The following is a 19,768-nucleotide window of genomic DNA, read 5'->3' on the forward strand; positions in this document are numbered from 1 at the left end:
CGCCCCGGCCGCCGTCCCCTCCTCCGCCGCCGCCTCCTCCTCCTCCGTCCCCTCCTCCTCCGGCTCTCGCTGCCCCGCCGCCGCCGCCGCCGCCGCCAACATGGCTGCGCTGCTGAGCCCGGGAGGCGGCCGCCGCTGAGCCCCGCCGCCCCGCCCCGCCCCGCCCGCCCCGCCGGCCCCGCGCATGGCCCCCGCCGCCCCGCCGCCCCGCCGCCCCGCGCGCTAGGCCGAGCCAGGCCCCCGCCGCCCCCCGCCTCGGGGAGCCGCCGTCCGCGGGCCGGGCCGGGCCGGGCCGGGCCGGGCCGGGGCGGGGCGGGGCGGGGCGGCCGCCACCATGGAGCCGGGGCGCCGCGAGCTGCTCGCCCGGTGTCAGCAGAGCCTGGCGCAGGCCATGACCGAGGTGGAGGCGGTGCTCGGGCTGCTGGAGGCGGCGGGCGCGCTGAGCCCGGGCGAGCGGCGGCGGCTGGACGCGGAGGCGGGGGGCGCCAAGGCCGAGCGGCTGCTGCAGCTGCTGCTGGCCAAGGAGCGGGACCACTTCCAGGACCTGCGCGCGGCGCTGGAGAAGACGCAGCCCCACCTGCTGCCCATCCTCTACCTGAACGGCGTCGTCGGGCCGCCGCAGCCCTCGGAGGGCGCCGGTGAGTGCCCCCCCCCCGCAGCCCCCGGTCGGGGGCGCCCCGGGGCCGCCCCTGCCCTCCCGCGGCCCGGCCGCACCTCCTCGGCGAGCCCCGGACAATGCCGAGTCCCGGGCGCCCCGACACCGCCGCCCCCCCGCCCCCCCCCCCGCCCCCGGCTCCGCATCCTGCGCCCGGCGCCCGGGAGCCCGCGCTCGCCTCCGACCCGCGACCCGGCCTGGAAGACGAGCCCCCGAGGTCTGGGCCCCGCCGCCCCGGGCCTCGACCGGCCGCGCCCGCCGCCTGCGCCCCGCGCCCAGCCGCCTGCCCGCGGGGACTCGCGCCCGGCCCGCACAATGCCTGCTTCGGCTCTCTGGAAACTGGGCCTGGAAAAGTTGGGGAAGTTGCATTGCACCATGGGAAAATCCTGGTGGCGGCCGCCGGGGCTCGGATCCCTGCCCCGAGCCGAGCTGCCCGAGCTGCCCGAGCTGCCCGAGCTGCCCGGAGGGGGCCGGGGCCCGGGGGCGGGCTTGTGAGCACCCTGCGTGCGCGCCGGGGGGGCGGCGGGGCCGCGGGCCAGTGGCCGGGCCCCGCAGCGCAGCGCGAGAGCCAGCCTTTTAGACAGGGAGGCTGGAGGAAGGAGGCGTAGCACCGAGGGAGGAGGTTGAACCTGCGCTCGTCGGGCGCCTCCTGTTGTGGCAGCCTCTCTGCTTTGTGGCATCCATCGATCGATCGTTGCCGCTCGGGGCTGGGTGTACTCGTTACTTTACCAGGGAGAAAGCTGCGGTTTGGAGTGGTTGAGAGGCGCAGAGCGTTGGGCACCAGGAGTTTTCAGTTAGGACCCAGTGTTGGGTTTAACACGCTCAGAGCCAGGGTGCAGTCTGGCTGCCACCTTTTCTGTGTCTTGTTGTCCTGGTTGGAAGAGCGAACGGAGACGGCTGACAAAGAGCCGGGAGTAACCGTAGGCCAGAGGCTGATGAGACCCGTTTATTTGGTTGTTAAAAGCCTCACTTATTAAGGGGGTGATTTTATAAGCTGTTCCCGGGAAGAGCTGCGGTGTATGTTGGCCCTCTCAGCCTCACTTTTTATAGTGGAGGAAACTGAGACACACAGAATAAACTGTTGTCCCCAGAGCACTTCATTTCCTTGGTGGCCCGCTGTCTCCACTGTGGGATATCTGACTCCAGCATTTACGTCCCTTAGACCTGCTTCAGTCTCCCAGTTATGGTCATATTTGAGGTGCTGGGCAGGCCCGGTCCTCTCCTGGGCTGGTGCTTTGGAGGATGCTAAGAATGGCTGTCAGATGTGCTCATTGAGGATAAAGACACAGGGAAATCTCATTGGGGTGATTTTTTTCCCCCTCAATTGTTTTTATCTATTTTCGAAGGAGAAAGTTGATCGAGGAAGTGCAGACGTTAGAGTGCAGACCCATGTCCTCCCTCCTTGGGATGTGTTGGAATCAGCGCTGGCTTTAATCTCTGGAATAGATGGATGGATTGCCGTTAATTCTCTCCTTCTCCGTGCCTGGCAGAGAAGGAGGGGGACTCACTGGGGCTGAGGTTGTAGGAGCTGGTCTTGACCTCCAAGGAAGAGATGGGGTAGGGTTGGGATTCCCCACCCCCCACCCAGGGCAGTGATTTAAGACGCTAACGTTACCACAAAGCAGAATTCTGTGGCTTTGCAAGGGCTCATGAAATCCTCAGAAAAACAGTTGTTAGGGGGGAGTTACATTCATTTTAGTTAACGCTTTAGAGAAGAATTAGGACAGCATGGTATGGCAGGAGAGAGCTTCTGGGGTGGGGTAGCGTGGCGTGCAAGTAAACGGTAGTATCAGAACCTTTGTAAAGGATGAGTTATTGTGCAGTGGTTTCCCAACTTTCTTCTTTTCTCTTTTGGCCAGCGAGCCCTTCTTATGGGGCAAAGCTCAGTGCGTAAGAGAGCTGCTCTGGTTGCAGGGAGGGAGGCACCTTTCCCTGTGCACACAGGTCCTCCGCCCTGCTTGTAGTCAGCCTCATTGCAAAGCTTTTGTGGGGAGCCTGAGAGAGGAACCAGCTGGCTTCGCGGGGATCCCTAGCATCAAGGGGCAGCCCCTTTGTCACTGTGTCTGTGTTGCTGGTGCAGCCGTCACCCAGTTAGGGGCTTTAAGGTGGCTTCCTTTTTTTTTTTTTTTTTTAAAGATTTGGTTTATTTATTCATCAGAGATACACACACACACACACACAGAGGCAGAGACACAGAGGGAGAAGCAGGCTCCATGCAGGGAGCCCGATGCGGGACTCGATCCTGGGACTCCAGGATCATGCCCTGGGCCGAAGGCAGGCACTAAACCTCTGAGCCACCCAGGGATCCCTATGGTGGCTTCCATACCCCTCGTGGGCCCCTGGTCCGGAGCACCCATCCCCTGGCTGGCACTGTGGCACTGGGATTTTGCTGTGCTGCAGGCAGGTGATGGTCAGCAGCACCCCCCACATGGGCCTGTAGCTAAGGGCGAAACTGGCCTGAGTGGTCCTGGGCAGATGAGCAAACTAAATCCATCTGCTGTGCTCATGCTCAGAGCCGCAGACATTTATAACCCACCAGATTCAGGCCTAGGGTATGAAGATGACTAAGGAACATACAGTGTTGTTTTATTTGGGGGCCAGGGCCATTCCTGTTCCAGGGGTGATGCTACTACATTGCTGCTCAGCATTTTGAATCTCACGGCATACTTTTACATCTCACTTAATTCTGTAGCCGCCCAGGGAGATGAGGGGTGTCTTGTCTGCATTGCACTGGGTTCCACACTCACATCTGTATGGTGTGAGGACAGGGCAGGAGTCACAGGACAGGAAGGGGCCCGAGGTGAGGCTAAGGCCCCTGCTCCTGATTCCGTGTTGGGATGTTTTTTTCTGTTACCTGATTAGGCCCCCTCAGTACAATTTCAGGCTGTTTCCTGCATTGAGAAACTCTGGAATTTTCTAGCATACATGGATCTGTAAGGAAGAAATGAGCACCTTTGCCTCTGCTGGTGGTACTAAGAGGGGAGAACTCCTGTTCTCTCGAGGGGCTCAGGTGTCTCATGTCTTTCTTTTCTGCAGGTGAACCAGGATCTTGTTTGGTCATTCAGAACCCACTCTGTCCCTAGTCTTTTTTTTTTTTTTTTTTTTAAGATTTTATGTATTTGTTCATGAGAGACACAGAGAGAGGCAGAGACATAGGCAGTAGGAGAAGCAGGCTCCCTGTAGGGAGCCCGATGCAGGACTCGATCTGAGGACCCCAGGATCACGCCCTGGGCCGAGGACAGACGTTCAACCCAGGCGTCCCAGTCTCTAGTCTCTTCTCTCTGATTCAGTTACTAACATCTGAGTTTTCTCACTTGAAGATCCTTGACTGCCTGCCGTCTCCCTGCAGTGAGGGCCCCTTCCTGGCTGGGAGCCTCAGTTTCTTTACCTGTGAGATGGGACTAAGGGTGCAAGGCTGCCTGTCCCAGCAACTCAGGGGGAGGGCGGAAGTGCCTGGTCCTGTGCTCGGTCCAGTGGGGCTGCCATGTGCACGGAGACAGAGGTGAGGAGGATGTAATTCCAGCTCGCAGCTTGCCACCTAGTTGGGGCAATGGGACACTCAGGAGAGTGACATGATGAGATAGATCAATTGAGTGATACAGATACAAGCAGGCTTTTTCCCCCTTTTAAAACTCCATATATCACATACTTTGCCCCAACATTCTCGTCCACCTCTAGTGGCTCGAATTACCACCTAAACGTGAAGGTCTCCCCCAAATCATGTTACCCCGGGCCTCTCGTACAAGACATAAGTGGCAGACCTGGTGGTTGCCCCTGTGTGCTAGGAGGTGGAAGCTCCCCTCTCCATCACTGTGCTTCATGGTCAGTGTCCTCACGCACTGCCCACTTGGCTTCACCAGCGGCGTGGGAGCAGACCCGGCAGTGGCTGCTGGAGGAAGGCTTTGAGGAGGGACTGGGTCGAGCTGATGTCTAAGAGGCCGCGTGAATGTGCACCGGCAAAGGAGGAGGACATTCTGGTTCGGGTTGCAGAAATGAGACCGGTGTGAGCAGAGCAGGGGTTGGCATGGGCTCCGGGGTGCAGAGTTTGCCGGAGTGACCATGATGGCTAGGCTGAGCGAGGACGTTGGGAGGCACTGGCAATGGGGACACTGTCCACTTGTCACAAGTTAAAGCTGGAAGACTTATTTTTTTTTTTTTTTAAGGAATAACCTACCAGGCTTTTCCAGCAGGATGAGTACAGTTGGCTGCTGATTGTCAGGTGTGGATTATTTATTATTCATTAGAGGTTGCCTGGCCCTTTGTTCTCTACTCTCTTTAGGTACCAGCTACATCATCTTCGTCTACTCCAGCCTGGAGGGTCAGCAGGGACAGGGACATGAGTAAAATTTCCAGCCATTGTAGTTTTTCTTTTGGTTCTTTTATTTGTGTTATTTGAGAGGAAGCCATGGAGACACTTGCAAGTAATGGTTAAAAAAAGGTTTCTAAGAGAAGGGCAGATTTTATTTATCCCTCTATGTGTATTAGTTCAGGGCACCTTTATTGCAAGTGATGGAAACTTAGCTCAAAGTGTAGTAGGCAGAAAGGAGAAATTTATTATATAATATTCCAAAAGCTTGGGGTGGATGGGAGAACCCGGCCTTTGGATGATTGATCCCTGAATGCTGTGGGCTTTTTCCATGGAGCATGGCCTCAGGACCTTGTGGACTTCATCTTCATGGTCCCTGGCCAGAGAATAAAGGGATTTTATTTATTCATGAGAGACAGAGAGAGAGAGAGAGGCAGGGACATAGACAGAGGGAGAAGTAGGCTCCATGCAGGGAGCCTGGTGTGGGACTCGATCCCGGGACCCCAGGATCACACCCTGGACTGAAGGCAGATGCCCAACCACTGAGCCACCTGGGTGTCCCAAGGGAGCTCCATTTAATGAGCCCAGGGGGAGATCCCAGGACAGGTCTCTGCTTGGCTTGACTTGAGTCTGTGTCCACATCAGGCCCAACCACTGTGGCAAGGGCTAGAGGACTGAGATTGTCTCAGCAATTGACCCCATGAATAGGGTAGGGTGATGGGATGCTGTGGCTGGCAGCCTGGACAGTGTCATATGGTTCTTGAGGTGGGGGTGGGGTGAGGGAGCCGTTCTCCAAAGCATGGTGAGCAGAAAGGATGTTGGTGCAGCTAAAACAGCAAGCAGTGTCCACTAGATGTGGTCCCATCTTTGTGTGATGCTCAGTTTGCAGACCAAGTCCTTACTGGAGTGGGGTGGTGGGACACGGGCTCATCCTTTACTAAGTTTTAGACTTTGAGCGAGGAAGTTAAGCCTTCTGAGCTTATCTCCTACTCTGCATAGTAGCTATGACAGTAACTACTTGACTGTGCTATTTGACAATCAGTAGTAAGAGGGAAAAGTATTTTGTTACTGTGGTGAGCAACGCAGCATCCAACTGGCCTTCTCACTAGGAACCTGGGATTCTCCTGATATTTCTGAGGGTTATGTCAGGGCTCCTTGGAAACTACGCTGAACAGATGTTAGGGCTACTTTTCTTGTGGCCCTGGGTCACCTAGAGTAAAATATAATCTCCATGAATTCACTGTTGGAGCCTGGCCCAAGATAGGTGTTCAGTAAGTTTCTGTTGAATGGATGACTTGTCTGCTATGTGTAGAATGAGTGGTGTGTCCCGTGTAAGTCCAGATTCTCTTCAGAAATATGTTCCTAAGTGGTGACTTCACAGTGACAGGAGGTTGTGGGAGTGTGGGAAGGCTAGAGTGAGTCCCAGATGCACACACGGATGTCACCACCCACAGTATGTCTGTGATGGAAGCAGGTGGTGTGACATTGATGTGCCAAGTTCCCAAGGTTACCCATCAGGTACCAGTGTGCTGGGGCTGGCTGCCAGGAGCCATGTGGGGTGCCCACATTGTCTATTACGGGGTTGGAGACACCTTTCCTTTTCACTCTCAGAATTTGAATGTCAGCTTGGTGTCCTCGAAAGAGACCTGGATGGGGATCTGCTCCTAACTGTGCAATATCTTGACCTTGGATGAGCTTCTTAGCCACCTGGTGCTTGGGTTTTTGTTGTTGTTTTTCCAGTACTTATGGTCAAACTAGAAGTGTAGCTTGAGTAAGCAAGGGCTTGCTCAGTCCTATGGGATTCTCAGCGCTGCCAAGGTGGCATTCTGTCCAGGGAAGCTCGGGATTTGGGTGTGATTCTGAGACTTCTAGCTTTGTACCATGGTTACTGTTTTCTGATTCAGTGTTAGGGTTGAGTGTTTTTTTTTTTTTTTTAAATACTCTGGCTTTCTTTTTCCTGAAAAAGTAAGCCACATAGGAGAAATATTTTGTGTTGGGTGTTTTGGCCCCTCCCCTATCTCATTCCAGCCACCTGTATATTCTGCAGGCCAGTGCCAGGGAGTCTTCAGTAATTTTTGTAACCTTGGGAAGACACGAGCCTCAGGAACATTGGGCATAGAGCAAGAGGGCTGAGCTGCTTCTCAGTCTGTCCAGTAGGGATGCAGAGTGTGTTCAGCAGAGAAGACTTTTAAATGGGATTGAGCTGGGGGGTGGGCGATGGGTGTTACACTGTTTCTCACATTTCCCTGGGCCAAGTAGCATGTCCCTGAATTTTGTGCCTCTACCTTTTTGAGACAGAATTCCATGAAAGTGCTACAGAAGCATTTAAAACTAAACGGAGATGTTTGGAGCACCCCACATTGGCCATCCAACTCTAACCCCTTGATGGATAATCGAGAGGCGACGGTTCACCGTGACGTCCATCTCACACTAAGGGTCATAACCCCTTCGCTTTGAGTTTTGTTTTTTTATTTTGATAAAATATGTGAAACATAAAAAACTTACCATTGAACCATTTTCCCCTCTGTTTTTATTGTGGCAAAATATACATAACGTGAAATTTACCATTTTCACCATTTTTAAGTGTACAGTTCAGTGGTATTTTGTATATTCCCATTGTTGAGCAGTCATTACTCCCATCTATCTCCTGAACTGCATCTTGCAAAACTGAAGCTCTGTATGTGTGAAACCGTAATTCCTCATTGTCCCCTTCCCCCTCAGCTCCTGGCAACCCCCATTCTACTTCTGTCTCTGACTTTGACTGCTCTGGGTGCCTCATAGAAGTGGAATCACACAGTATTGGTCTTTTTTGATGGGATGATTTCAGTTAGCATGGTGACCTCAACGTTCATCCCCACTTAGCATGTGTCAGAATTTCTTCACTTTTAAAACATTTTTATTTGATTAAAATTTTTTTTTTAATTATGGCAACGCGTAACCTGAAATTTACATTGTAACCGTTTTTAAGTGTATAGTTGAGTAACATTAAGTATATGCACATCCTTACTTAAGAGATTGCTAGAACTTTTCCATCTAGCAAAACTGTAACTCTGTACTCATTGAACAACTCCCTGTTTTCTCCTCTCTCCACCCTTGGTAACCACCGTTCTACTTTCTGTCTCTTACGAATTTGACTGTTCTAGGTATGGCATGTAAGTGGGATTACATAATACTTATCCCTTTGTAATTGTCTTCACTGAGCATAATGTTTTTAAGATTCATCCACGTTGTAGCAAATGTCCAAATTTCCTCCCTTTGTGAGACTGGGTAATATTCCATTGCATGTGCAGACCACATTTTTTTTTATATGTCAGTGGACACTTGGGCGGCTTCTACCTTTTAACTCTTGTGAATAAAACTGCTGTCACAATTGGTATACAAATACCTCTTCGAGTCTCTGCTTTCGGTTCTTTTGGGAATTATTGGTAATTCTATGTTTAATTTTTTGAGGAACCATCATGTGGTGTGCTTGAGTTTTAATTATGAAATCCATACTATCCACAGCATCTTGACTCAAGGGTGAATGGCCTGGCTGGAGTCCTGGTTCCAACATTTTCTTTCCTTTTTTCTTCTAACACCTGTGGATTTTTACCTGCCACCTATTTTGGAAACTCTCAGGACAGTTTCTCTTTGGACTTTAAAGAAGGATTTTAGTTTCCGTAGTCACCTGTGACGCTTGACGCCCAAAGTTAACTGTACAATCCCAGCAGTGTTCATATCTGGCCGTCAAGGGGTGTTCACACATTTCCATCTTGTTTCCAATACTAATATCTCCATCCCCAAAGGCCCTGAAGTATGTTAGTTATTTCTGCTCTGTACACACTTCCTCCTTTTCCCATTCTGGGTTGGTTTTGTTTTTCAGTCTTGGATCCAGGGTAATGGCTATCAAGATTTTCTTTCAGAAGGCCTAGGTCAGCATTTCCCAAGGAAACATCTCATCACTGGTCTGGTGGGATGTTAGTGGCGTAGCTTGACAAAAGGGTTCTGTGGTCAAGGCATCTGAACAGTGCTGGTTTGAACAGGACTTCTTTACTGGGAGCCTCTCGAGAGCCCTAATACCCCAGTGTGCTTCAGGATTTCACTGGAGTGGGTGCACCAGGCAGCGTTTCCCAAATGGATTTGACCACAACATCTTTTTTCATTGAGCATCTTGCGACATCAGAGTTCTGAGAAGTGCACTTTCGGGAAACTTTAACATCAGTGCATGGAACTGGAGCATCAACGTATACCATCGTTTCTTCAGACTTTCTCCCAGTGCTCGCTCTCGCTCTTTCTCTCGGGGTACCAGACCCTGACCTTTCCCATCTTCTAAACTCCAGTATCAGCTGCAAGAGGCATGTGTGGTTCTCGGGCCTGTAGATTTTTTGGACGTGTGGGTAACTTAGGTATGCAGTAGATTCTGGGACTAGTAGATGTTGAGGGTGTGTGACCTTGGGTAAGTTGTATGACCTCCCTGGGCCTCCCAATTTCCCGGTGTGGCTTGATAAGAATGAGGTCTGATTTTGCGATGGCTGTTCTTGGAGATGGTTAAGTCTCTTGTGGTTTTCTCCTTTTTCTTTCTTCCCCTCCCGTCCCGTCCCCTACTCTCTGCCCCAGGTGGGGCTTGAACTCATGACCCTGAAACCAAGAGTCACATGCTCCACCAACTGAGCCAGCCAGGTGCTGCGTCTTGCAGTCTTCTTTAGGTCTGAGTGAGCAGGACTGGGCTTTGGTCCCCAGTCAGGGTTTCCAGGGGTGCCTTGTGGAGACATGTGATTGGACAACTGCTGGTCTGGGACTGGCTAACTGTTGGTGCTGGGCTGGGGAGCAGGAAGACAGTCTCTACCCCCAGAGTGCTAGGAAGGTGGTCGACTGGTTGACCTGGAGGAACGAGCCAGGTGGCTTGAACGTCATTGGTAGGTTTGGAGCCAGGGAGAGAGGCCACAAGGCTAGAAACCGCTGAGTATCATAAACCAGTCTTGGGACGCCCCCCTCCACAGACTGGGGTTTAAATCCTGGCTCTTCTGTCTTAGGCTGTGGGACTTCAACTTCTTTCCCTTCTGGCTTTTCTTTCTCCTTATCTGTAAAAAGGCGAATAGCATTCTCCTCCCAGGGCTTTGGTGAGGACCGAGGTGACTTATGTGAGGTGAGAGCTGTTGCTGCTCTTCTAACCGTCCTGCCCTCGAATGGAGAGCCAGTGTCCCACCTGTGCCGGGAATCAGGGGGTATCGCAGGGCCCAGGCCATACCTGGAGTCAGAGTCTGTCTAGACTGTGCAGCAGACCAGGAGGCCCTGCCTCCTGGGGCTGCTCAGAAACACGCTTTCACAGTATTTTCGTCCTGTAGCCCACATTTTAAGGAGGGAGTTGCCATGGGCTCAAGAAGGACCTCAGGAGGAGCTTATTTTGTAGAAAAGAAGACTTAGAGGGGCTTGGATGCCTGTTTTCAAAAGGACACAGGGCAGTGATGAGACCCGATTTTCTTGGACCCCAGAGAGCTAAACATAGGCTGACAGCTGAAAGATAACTGGGAGGTACAACTGAATTCGACTTAAGGAGGGACCTGCCTCCCTCCTTCCTTTCTTCTTAGACTTTATATCACACGACTTTCAAACCCACGCAGAGACGGAGTGTGTAATATAATGGACACCCTGCTCTCCCCAACAATTCTCACTTTCCATAGTAATGTCAAGCCCCAGACAGCCTACTGCTTCCCCATAAATGCTTTAAGAGATAAGGCCTTTTAAAAAAGCATAGCCAGCCAGCTGACAAAATGCATGCATGGTAATTTATTTTTTATTTTTTAAAAAGATTTCATTTATTTATTTTGCAGACAGACAGAGAGAGAGAGAGAGAGAGAGAGAGAGAGAGAGAACGTGCACAAGCAGGGGAAGCGGCAGGTAGAAGGAGAGGGAGAGGTAGGCTCCCCGAGGAGTAGGGAACCCAATGTGGGGCTCCATCCCAGGACCCTGGGATCATAACCTGAGCTGAAGGCAGATATTTAACTGAATGAGCCATCCAGGCGCCCCTTCATGGTTATTTCATGTCTTCTCCTACTTACCTGATACTCTATGTTTTCTCAGAAATGACTTTTTATAGATGGTTTGTTCAAATCAGGATTTTTAGTAAGGCTCACACATTGGATTTAGTTGATGACTCCCTTCTGAGTGTCTTTTATAATCCCTGGCAGCTACCCTTCCCCTGGTCTTTTGCTTATGGAAGGACTTCTCAGTGCCAGCCAGCCATGGCGTGGACTCTTGTAGGGCCTTCCCGAGAGTTCACCTAGGTGACGGGTGTGCACAGGGTGGTTACCCGGAGAAGGGGCTGTGGAGTCCAGCCATAAGCCTCTTCAGCCTCTCTTTCCTCATGGAGCTGTTATAAACAATTAAATGAAAACATGTGAAGTGTAAATGTTTTCTATGATTGATTGATTGATTGATTTAAGCTGTAGGGCTCTTTTCATTGAGCAGACTTGTATATGAAAGGCAGATGTGTCAAGCAGACAGAAAGGTGCTGTGGTGACCGGGTGTGGAGACCTGGAGCCCGTCTGTTTTCCTCGTGGCCTCCCCGAGGCCCCCCTGCAGAGATCCGCTGGGCTGTCCAGGGTTCACGGAACAGTCTGAAAACCGCTTGTTCCGGTGCTTTTGTTTCAAGATGCTCCCCATGCTGAGAGAGAGAGGAGCCACCCACAAGCCTCACCTTCCTCTGACTCAGTGGAGCTGAGTTGATGAGTCACAGCTGGACATAGAGGCTGCCATCGGTGACAGCCGTGTTTCCACCAGATACTCTTGTCTTTGTCTGCTTCCTCTGTTTACCTTCGTAGGTTTCCTTTTGGGATGACCCATGCTCTCAGAAATGACAGATGATCACAATGCGGCCACTAAAAAGTCCCCACTGTCTGCTATCCAAGACAGTTCTGTGAGCAGGAGCAGAGTGCAGCCCCATCTGTTGGGGGCCCTTGGAGTGGGAAGTGGTTACCTTTATTGAAAATTTTTTTTCTTTTTCTCTTTCTCTTTCTTTTTTTCTTTTTTTCTTTCTTTCTTTCTTCTTTCTTTTTAAAATGATTTTTTAAATATTTTATATATTTATTCATGAGACACACACAGAGAGAGGCAGAGACACAGGCAGAGGGAGAAGCAGCCTCCATGCCTGAAGCTGGATGTGGGACTCGATCCCAGGACCCCCGGGTCACGCCCTGAGCCCAAGGCAGATGCTCAATGACTGAGCCACCCAGGAGTCCCCTTCTTTTTTTCCCCCTTTTTTTAATATTGTCACTAACTTGCGTGACCCCTACTTTGCATAAGAGAACTGTTAGCCATTGCCGCATGCATAAATCAGGCCCTGCTGATGGGTAGCCTGCACGTGAAGCCCCTGAAGCTGCCTGTGTGGGAAGCAGGTGGTGGTCCCCCACAACTCTGAGCTGCTGCCAGAGTTGGCTCAGTGTGCCCATGTGCAGTGTTCTCAGGCCTCTTTCTGTGTTAACTGCGGGTTACTTGTCTGAAGGGTATATGTCCTTTAAGATGACCTGGGACCCCCAAGGGAATCTCCTCAGACCTCATTTTGACCATTGTGATTCTTCTTTCCACGAGTGAAAATCTGGCCAGTAGGGAGTGATGTGATACCAAATGGAAATAAACTTAATTTTGTTTTTATATTGTGATATAAGAAGTCATGCTTAAAAAAATTAGAACCTGGGGCACCCTGGTGGCTCAGTGGTTGAGTGTCTGCCTTCGGCTCAGGTCGTGATCCCAGGGTCCTGGGATCAAGTCCTGCATTGGGCTCCCTGTAGGAAGCCTGCTTCTCTCTGTGTCTCTCATGAATAAATAAATAAAATCTTAAAAAAAAATAGAACCTGAAGCAGCTTAGAATCAATACTCCCAATAATATCTCTTCCTACTCAGGGTAGCCTCTCTTTCTTCTAATCTGGTCAGAAGTTTCATTTCCTGTTGGTGTTTCTTAAGCAGCTTAACATTGTTGAGTATCAAGGTTGGAAGGGGTCTTAGAGACCACTTTGCCCAAACAGCTTATTTTTGTAAATGAGCAACAGCAGTCCACAGACACAGAGACTCCACCGGGCTCTTAGAGCACGTCCTTGGCAGAGTGGGCACAGGACCCAGGTATCTTCTTCGCAGGTTGAGGCTCCTTCCAAGGCGTCTCTGCCAGCCACAAGCTGGGTGGGGAGTCTCGGGAACCTTGGCTGGTTTTTCCTGATCTGGGCCTGGCTTTGCACGTCTCAGCCTTTCCAGTGAGGCTGAGCAAATGACAGGCATCTGTGTTCATGGGGCTGTACTGTAGCTTCTCATGCCTGACCATTGAGAAAAATCTTTATCAGTCTGTGCAGTTGGTATTTACGTTCTGCACATGGGCACACTGAGCCAAGAGACGCTTGTCGGCCTGCTCAGGGCCACCAGCTGCTAAGAGGTTGGGCAGGCTTTGGAGTCCTTGTCAGTTTCTTTATAAAGACTGCATTTGTTCTGGACTCCGGCCCATCCGATGAAGGTCCCCATTGAGACGTCTGGTCCCTAGCCTTGGACACCCCTCCCCTCCTTGTCGCAGCGTTCATTCATTCAGCACCTGTCAAACCAGGGGACTCTCTGGATGTAGACATAGGATGTGACATCTAAATTTAGTGCTGAGTCAGAGGATGGGTTTGATATTGGCAGGAGGTACCTCCTTGTCTCATTCTTTTTGTGACACAGCAGAAACTTCCAGGGCTGCCTGCCGTGGTTTCTTATTGCTTAGTCACAGGACAGAGTTCAGACAGGAAAATGATGCCATGGAGCCTCTTGCTCCAGAGGAGAAAGCATTGAACAAAGATAAGAGGGTAAAGACCCGTGGATCCTGAGTTGGGACCCACCTCCATGGTTACCTTGGTGGGAACAGGATCTAGGAAAAAGCAAAAAAGTTGATGAAAGACTAAAATGTAGTGCTTCTGGGTCCTTCTATGGAAAGAGTACAGCTGAACCTGAGGCAGCTTAGAATTTAGGGTCTACGTGTATGAGAGCATACAAGCCTGTCTATTCTCCTGACTCGTTTCTGATAGAAAATGTCAGACCACCTTTATAAATCCTGTTCTATTTTCTCTCCAGTTTATGAGCCCAGGGAGAGGAAACAAAGCAGTGAGCAGTTGTCTTTACTTTCTGTGCCAAGTTGGGGAATTTCGTGTAAGGTCGTTCTTCTGCTCAACCTCCCTCATTTTAAGGCTTCTCATGAACACTCACTGGAGCTGGCCACAGTGTCTTCTTGCATGAGTTTACCTGACTTTAGGGTGGAGCCCAGATTCAGACCCAGATTTTACCTGTCGATCTGTCCATCATCCGTCTCCCCACCTGTCACCTGAGCAGCATGTCCCTGGTCATTGCTCTGCCAAGTATGGAGCATGAAAAGGTGAGACAGACATTAGCATCACCTGTGAACAACACCGGAGACCCGCACTAAACCCTTCTTTTAGCTGGAGTATATAGCCCCTTGTTCATCAGAGTTTTTTCTCTTGGTTGCTCTATCCTGGAGCTTTTAGAAATGCCAGAAAGTAATCAGCCCAGCTTATTGACCTGCTACTCCTCGCCTTCCATTTGGTGGTTTAAAGCAAATGGTACGTGTTTCTCAGAAGAACAACAAAAAAGATGGGCCCTGCCCACTAGGAGTTTATTGTCTCATTGGAAAGCCCCAACCCAAAGGAGCAGCTGTCCAGCCGTACAGATGCAGATGAGGTTGCTTTAAGGAGACTGGAGTGTACTGTGCGCTGGGCACGGGCAGAGGGCTGACGGGCTAGGTGGGTGCAGGAGACACGCAAGGGGGAAGGCAGGCCTGGTGAAGGCGGTACACAGGGCGAGAGCAGGAGACTCGCAGAATCCATCCTGTGAGTAGTGGTTCTTTATGGGAGTCCCAGGCTTCTCCTTGGGATGTGCACTCAGCAGGTGCTGGGAAAATGAGGCCAGGCTAACCCGGCCCCGGGAGGCACAGGGTAGGTCTGGTTGCTGCTTCCAGTCATTCTCCCTATGATTGGTTGTCTGTGAGGCGCCTTGAGCGTGCAGCTGGAGGGAACCGGCAGTGCTGGCATGGGGTGCTGGGTTGGAGGAGGAGGGGGAGGGGTGTAGGCTGAACAGCCTTTCCACAGTCCTCAGAGATGCCTGCTTGGCTTTCTCTGATTTGTTAGGTGGATTGAAAAGCTAAGTTTTTCCTAAGGTCCGAGTGTGCGAGTTCTAGCCGGGGTGTGTAGAAGTCAGCCTGTGAGAGCTCTGGGCCGTGTCCCCTGGCCCGTTCATGTAGCCTCTCCGGACCTTATCCTGGTTTGTCTGTTGGGGTCTGTGACACCACCTCCTTCCCAGAGCCCGTGTGAAAGGAGGTGGACGGTGCAGGGAAACGATGCCGTGCATGCAGATGATTGTGTGCTGTGTAGATGGTACATGTTTCTATTGTGCAGGATGCTTGGTCTATTATTTTTGTGTTCATTGTCTCATTTCCTCTCATTAGCAACCCTTTGGGGGTCCTTACTCCACCTGACAAGTGAGGGAACAGCTTGAGGAGGCCCTGTCACTTTGGGAGTCAGTTCAGTGGAATGGTTAAGAGTCTGTATCTGAGCCAAGTATTGGGCTCAAACCTGGGCAAAGTCACCTTCCCTCTCTGTGTCTCAGCTTCCCCATCTGTGAAACGAGGGTAGTAGTAGGACTTTGTACTGCAGGGATTAAAGGAATTACTGTTTGAAATTGTTTAGAGCAGTGCCTGGCATTGCGTAAGCATAGACTGTTCTTTATGTTGTTATTAGGCGCCCCCCCCCCCCGCCGTCTCCCGGCTGTGTAAGTGCCACCTGAAACTGTGAGTTCCAGGCTGGGTGGGTTTGGTTTGTTCCCCCACTCTATTCCACACTCACGATGTGGTCTACAGACTGGTTCTGGTCTGCGAGCTCCAGGCTCCTGATCTGTGATATTAGCACCGAGGTTACAGTTAGGGTTTGGCAACCTTCAGAGCAGTTTGACCTTGCCGGAACTCATTGAACAGGTATAGGCTGCTTCAGGTGCTGTCCAATCACATGGGGAGTCACATGTGCCCAGAGCCGTGAGTAACCAGCAGCAGGAGGAGGACCGTGTGACTACAGATAAAAAAGTGAGAGCTGCACTCTGTTGCTTCCCACCCCTCCACAGTAGGCTCCCTTGGGAGGACCCTCTGCCAACCGAGCGGAGCAGGCAATTCCATGGCATTTTGCAAGCCAGTGCATGATGTTTATGCTCCAGCAGGCTGTGACAGCTCAGGGCAGCAAGGTCTCCCAGTGGAGATTTGTATTCATGAGCAATTGTTTCCAGTCAGTGCCATTGACGCTCACTGTAGCAAATGCCTTGCCAGCTGTTCTCCTAGCAGGTGTGGTTCTCACAGGTTTGTGAAGAATCCACTGTGAACTCTCTTCCTTTCCACCTCTTGGGCTGGCAGCAACGAGAAAGCTGGATGCTGGGGCCTGGGTGGCTCAGTCGGTTAAGTGTCCCACTCTTGATTTCCACTCAGATCATGATCTCAGGGTCCTGGGATCAAGTCTTGTGTTGGATTCCATGCTCCTAGTGGAGTCGGCTTGTGTCTCTTCCTCGGCCCTACTCCCTACTTGAGTGCTTGCTCTCTCCCTGTTCAAGCAAGCAAGCAAGCAAGCAAGGTGGATGCTGTCCATGCACAGCGGAGTGTTGGGGGTACAGAAACTTAGCCCTGCTGGTGCAGCCATCCTGGAGCCTCTGCCAGGGTCCCCACAAAGCCCTGACCCTGTAGCCTCCTCTTGGGGGGAGATCGCCCAGCCTCTCACACAGGTCCCTGAGGGGACAGGTTCACTGCAGTGCCCTGCAGGGTGGTGTCCATTCTAGGGAGAGCTGATGCGAGCAGCGGTCGGCCCGGACCCACAATCCACAGCAGTTGAAATGACTGAGGAGACACTCGTGGCCAAGGGATAGATCTTAAAGTACAGTGCCCAGTGACAAAGTAAACCGAGACGGATAATACAGTGCTATTATGTAAATTAATCATACAGATAATACCCATTTCGCAAGAAGACAACATAAACACAAAAGAATGGTTGCCTATGGATGTGCAGGAGGAGAATGGTCAGGGAAATGGGAATAAAAGGAAATAAAATGAGAGGGGGAGGACAGAACCTCACTTTTTCCTACAGGTTGCTGTCTTTGAGGGAAGGGGCTTTGTGCTGTCTTGGTTGTGCTTGATTGCTCAGCTTCTGGTGGTGTGGCATCTGTGTGTCTTGGCCGAGCTGGCAACCTCAAGCAGATGGTTCACCCAAAAGTGGCCTCAGAAAAGAGCTACCCATACTGGTACTGCGCCACTGGGCAGGGGCAGCTGTTCACGGAACAGTGGACTCGGTAGGGATGCAGGTGTTTTAATAAGCATGTAGGTAATTGTGGTAGGTAAGAGGTGAACAGTGCTGACTTAAACCGCGTGTTGTGAAGAGGCGTCAGCAATGCTTGCAAAACCCCACGTTCTCATCTTGGTCATAGTGGGAAAGTATGGGTGGTTACCTTGTAGGTCAGTTCATTAAGAAAACAGCTCTGTTCCATGTGGTCATTGATCATGTGATGCCGTGTAGTGCGAACTGAATGGGGAGACGGGATTTTAGCTTCAGGAATCCTGTTTAGGATAAGGAATCGTTTTTTTTATTGCCGGAAAGTATTGCTTTAGGGAAGGGAATGAGCTTCTGGCTGCTGGAAGGTATTCAAGTAGAACTTCAAGCATGGCAGGGAAGGAGTCCTTCTATCACGTTCATGGTTGGAATAGATGCTCCCTGTGATCCTTCCTGTTCTGCCTGAGTGGGGCTTCAAGTTTTAGGCCTGATGCTGATAATTAAAACAGAAAAGTTACTTGGTTTAAAAAAATTTGTAATTAGCCATGTTTATGGTAGAGAATTTAGGAAAGGTAGATAATCAAAAGGAAAATAAGTTTGCAGATCATCTTACTAGGTGGAGATAACCACTATACAATTCTTTTTTCAAGAGTGAGAAAGGAATCTTTTTTTTTTTAAGATTTTTTTTTAAATTTATTCATGAGAGAGAGAGAGAGAGAGAGAGAGAGAGAGAAAGAGAGGCAGAGACACAATCAGAGGGAGAAGCAGGCTCCATGCAGGGAGCCCGACGCAGGACTTGATCCTGGGCTCCAAGATCATGCCCTGGGCCGAAGGCAGGCGCTAAATCACTAAGCCACGAAGGGATCCCCTGAAAGGAATCATTTTTAATGGATGCACAGTATTGCCCTGTTATGCTATGTGTCACTGGTTGCCCCTGCTTGGAGATTCAGATTCCCCATTTTTCGGTATAAATCATATTTGAGTGAATGTCCTTATGCATAGATATTTGTGTAGTTTTTTAAAAAATAGGTATTTTTTTTAAAGATTTTATTTTTATTTTTATTTATTTATTAAAAAATTTTTTTAAAAAATTATTTATGATAGTAACACAGAGAGAGAGAGAGGCAGAGACACAGGCAGAGGGAGAAGCAGGCTCCATGCACCGGGAGCCCGACGTGGGATTCGATCCCGGGTCTCCAGGATCGCGCCCTGGGCCAAAGGCAGGCGCCAAACCGCTGTGCCACCCAGGGATCCCAAAGATTTTATTTTTAAAAAGATTTTATTTATTCGAGAGAGAGAGAACATGAGCAGGAGGGGTAAAGGGAGAAGCAGACTCCCCACTGAGCAGGGAGCCCAATGCAGGACTCGACCCCAGGACCCTGCGATCATGAGCTGAGCCCAAGGCTCACTCTTAACCGACTGAGCCACCCAGGCACCCATGCATAGGTATTTGTGGGTTTCTTTATATCTTCAGGGGGAATTCCTGAAAGTGCTGCCACTGGGTCAAAGGGCATGTATGTCTTTGGGGCTTTTGACACACGTTGCCAGGCTGACGCTTCCGACTGAGTCGCTCCTAGGTTTCTCCAGGTGTGGCCTAGGCAGTCTTCTTGAGAACCCTCCCCGCCCCGAAGCTCCTGAAAAATGGTCCTCCTGGGCCTCACCATGGGTGTCCTGAGACAGCCTGGGGGTGGGTTGGTCTCCAGTATCCACATTTCCAGCACGCAGGAGACCCCACCTCAGGGTGGGCATGTGTGTCCTCCGTATGTGAGCCTGCTGGGAGAAGGGAAGCAGAGCGGCCCATCTGTCCCGTCCAGAGGGCCACCTGTAATGTTGATGGGCGCCGGAGGAGCACAGCCCAGGGACCTACCTCCAGGCACCATTTTCCTTACTGTCAGGTGGAGTCTTAGCGTGGTTTCGATGAGGCGGCATCCTCTCTGTACCAATACGTGTGTGATGTCACGAGGTGAGAAGGATCTCACTGGGGCCAGGCCAGATCTGGGAAGGGAGCCCTGGGAAAAGTGGGTCAGGACGCAGAGCTCCTCTTGGCCTCTTCCCCAAGGCGACGTGGGAGCAGGGTGCTGGTGGCTGAAGCCCCCTCCAGGCCCCGGCGTCTTTCTGTCCAGGTCAGCGGAGAGGAGCTGCTTTTGCTGTGGACTGCTGCCTCCCATGTCCAGGGGGAGAGAGCCGGGAGGCCCGGGGCCTAAGCACCAGGGGCAGTGGAGAAGGCAGGGAGCTCGGCCCCCAGCCGGGTGGCCCCTGGAGTCACTGATGCTGCCTTTCGCCATCACCCTGTGGCTGGGCTACGTCCTAACCCTGGAGCTCAGGTGTCCCCAGCTAAGGAAGAACTGCTCGCTGTGTGTAATCTCCAGCAGGTTACTCTAGACAGGCTGTTTACCAGTTGTCGCTGCAAAGGTCAGGTCCGCCTCTGACTGTCCTGTTTCCTGGTCTGTAAGTCTAGAAGGGAGATCATTCATTCCCTTACTCAAGCCACCACCCTGAGCTGGG

The 19,768-nt window shown here is 51.4% G+C and overlaps 1 protein-coding gene across 4 annotated transcripts in view; it reads left to right on the forward strand.

Annotated features, from left to right (window-relative positions):
• Positions 1-334: 334 nt before the first annotated feature.
• Positions 335-19,768, forward strand: part of DLG5 (discs large MAGUK scaffold protein 5) — a 118,395-nt gene continuing 98,961 nt past the window's right edge. For 2 of the 4 annotated variants that reach the window (XM_055325329.1, XM_055325331.1), the window contains exon 1: positions 335-638. In XM_055325329.1, coding sequence (XP_055181304.1) covers positions 335-638 — 304 coding nt within the window. The remainder of the gene's footprint in view (positions 639-19,768) is intronic. The other 2 variants (XM_055325330.1, XM_055325332.1) reach the window with 1 other exon arrangement.

The sequence above is a fragment of the Nyctereutes procyonoides genome, unplaced genomic scaffold (assembly GCF_905146905.1).
Source record: "Nyctereutes procyonoides isolate TBG_1078 unplaced genomic scaffold, NYPRO_anot_genome, whole genome shotgun sequence".
NCBI lineage: Eukaryota > Metazoa > Chordata > Mammalia > Carnivora > Canidae > Nyctereutes > Nyctereutes procyonoides.